At 68.9% G+C, this 2,142-nt stretch overlaps 1 protein-coding gene across 1 annotated transcript; it reads left to right on the top strand.

Annotated features, from left to right (window-relative positions):
* Positions 1 to 1,494: 1,494 nt before the first annotated feature.
* Positions 1,495 to 2,109, top strand: EMIHUDRAFT_123728 (hypothetical protein; the record flags this gene model as incomplete). The annotated part of the gene is made up of 1 exon (XM_005774984.1): positions 1,495 to 2,109. A coding segment is annotated over one exon (615 nt), but the record flags the coding sequence as incomplete, so codon positions are not given.
* Between the last annotated feature and the right edge of the window lie 33 nt (positions 2,110 to 2,142).

Genomic DNA, 2,142 nt, shown 5'->3' with positions numbered 1-2,142 from the left:
CCACCCTCGCCTCACCCTCCCGCCGCCTCGCCGCTCGCTTGCTCGCTCGCGCGCCCGCTCGCGCCTGGCTTTCTACCTCCTCGTGATCGCCCGAATCTCTCCTTCCTCGTGATCCACCCTCGCCTCACCCTCCCGCCGCCTCGCCGCTCTCGCTCGCCGTTCGCTCGCCCGCTCCCGACTTTCTACTTCCTCGTGATCCATCTCGCCGCCCGCTCGCTCGCTCGCGCTCGACCTCCTACTTCCTCGTGATCCACCGCCGCCACCCTCGCCACCGCCACCTTCTCGCCGCTCGCTCGCCCGCTCGCGCTCGACCTTCTACTTCCTCGTGATCCACCCGCCGCCACCCTCGCCTCACCCTCCCGCCACCTAGCCGCCCGCTCGCCGCTCGCTCGCCCGCTCGCGCTCGACCTCGCCCCACCCTCCCACCGCCTAGCCGCTCGCTCGCCGCTCGCTCGCACGCCCGCGCCAGACCTCCTACCTCCTCGTGATCCGCCCGCCGCCACCCTCGCCTCGCCCTCCCGCCGCCTAGCCGCTCGCTCGCCGTTCGCTCGCCCGCTCGCGCCAGACCTTCTACCTCTTCGTGATCCGCCCGCCGCCACCCTCGCCTCACCCTCCCGCCGCCAAGCCGCTCGCTCGCCGTTCGCTCGCCCGCTCGCGCCAGACCTTCTACCTCCTCGTGATCCGCCCGCCGCCACCCTCGCCTCGCCCTCCCGCCGCCTAGCCGCTCGCTCGCTCCTATCCGTGCCACCCTATCCGTGGTCCCGCCGCCACCGCGCCATCCTCGCTCCTTCCTGCCGCCGCCCTCTGCTCAGTCGTTCGACCCGCCGCCCAATGCTCCGCCGTTCGCTGCCGTGGTCTGCCGCCGTGCCGCCGCTCCTTACCGTGCCGCTCCTTCCGCGCCTCGCCGCCCTTGCCATTTATTCGCCGTCCCTCCTGCCGTGCGTTACCGCCGTGCCGCCGTACCGCCGCTCCTACAGTGCCGCGCCGCCTCCCACGCGCACACACCTTACCTCCTGCTCGACCGAGTTTGCGATGAGAAGTGACCCGAGCCGCCGGGTGCCCCGCAGCGGCCTCGCTGGACCAGAAGAACCGGTCCGCGAGTGCTCCGCAGCAGCCTCGCTGAGCCAGAACGTCGGCTCGCGAGGTGGGGTGCTAGTATGAGCCCGATCCGTCGTAGAGTTCTTGCGCTTCGGCGGTTAGTGGTGCACTAACCTCCGAGAAACCCTTCGGGTCGCTCCTCATCGCAAACCCTGTCAGCAGAGTCTCCTACGGGAATGTACGTAAGAGCTACATACACTGAAAAATGGACGTATTCGGTATAAAATTTTCTTCGCTCCGCGAATTCACAGAGTAGGCCGCCGACTCTCAAATCGCCACCACGCAGGGGTCTTCGCAGGGATTTCACGCCGGATTGCGAATCGATTTTTTTCTGCGGTGCAGCATGCGGTGCACACACACACAACCGCCTCCACCAGTCACCTCGTGCTCCTCCCTATGACACTGTTGCCTAGCGAGAACCCTCTGCCGCTCGCCGCCGGCGTCGCGCTGGCGTTTGCGCTGGCGTGGCGGCATTACTCGCGCACAGTCGCAAAGCATGTCGCGGCGCTGGAAGCGCTCAGCAAGCGCGTCGAGCAGCTGGCGCCAGAGTTGAGGTCCGAGCCGTCGGACGGCGGCCTGCAGGCTCCGATCCAGAGAGAGGCGCCTGTCCGCCGGACGCCCAGTGCTTTTTCGCCCACCATCCTCCCGGCGGAGGGCGGGCGCGTGAGTGCGTCCGAGCAGCAGACGGCTGCGCTGTGCGTGGTCGTCTTTGGCGCCATCAACATGGACGTCAAGGCGACTGCCGAGGTGTCGACCTGGCCGGAGCACGACGTGTCCTGCAAAGGGCGCTTCGAGCAGTCTGCGGGCGGCAAGGGCGCCAACGAGGCGGTCGCCCTCGCGCGGCTCGGCGTCCCCGTCTCGCTCGTCGGCCGAGTCGGCGACGACGAGAGCGGCAGCTTCTTGCTCTCCGCGCTGCGGAGCGAGCGCGTCGATGTGGGTGGGACGCTGCGGCTCGGGAGGACGGGGACGGCGGTGCACATCGTCACCAAGGACGACTCGCGCAAGTTCAACGTCACCTGCCTCGAGGCGAACGGCGAGCTCGAC

The sequence above is a fragment of the Emiliania huxleyi genome, assembly GCF_000372725.1.
Source record: "Emiliania huxleyi CCMP1516 unplaced genomic scaffold EMIHUscaffold_3014, whole genome shotgun sequence".
Classification (NCBI taxonomy): domain Eukaryota; phylum Haptophyta; order Isochrysidales; family Noelaerhabdaceae; genus Emiliania; species Emiliania huxleyi.
This window is presented reverse-complemented; position numbering and strand designations above follow the sequence as displayed.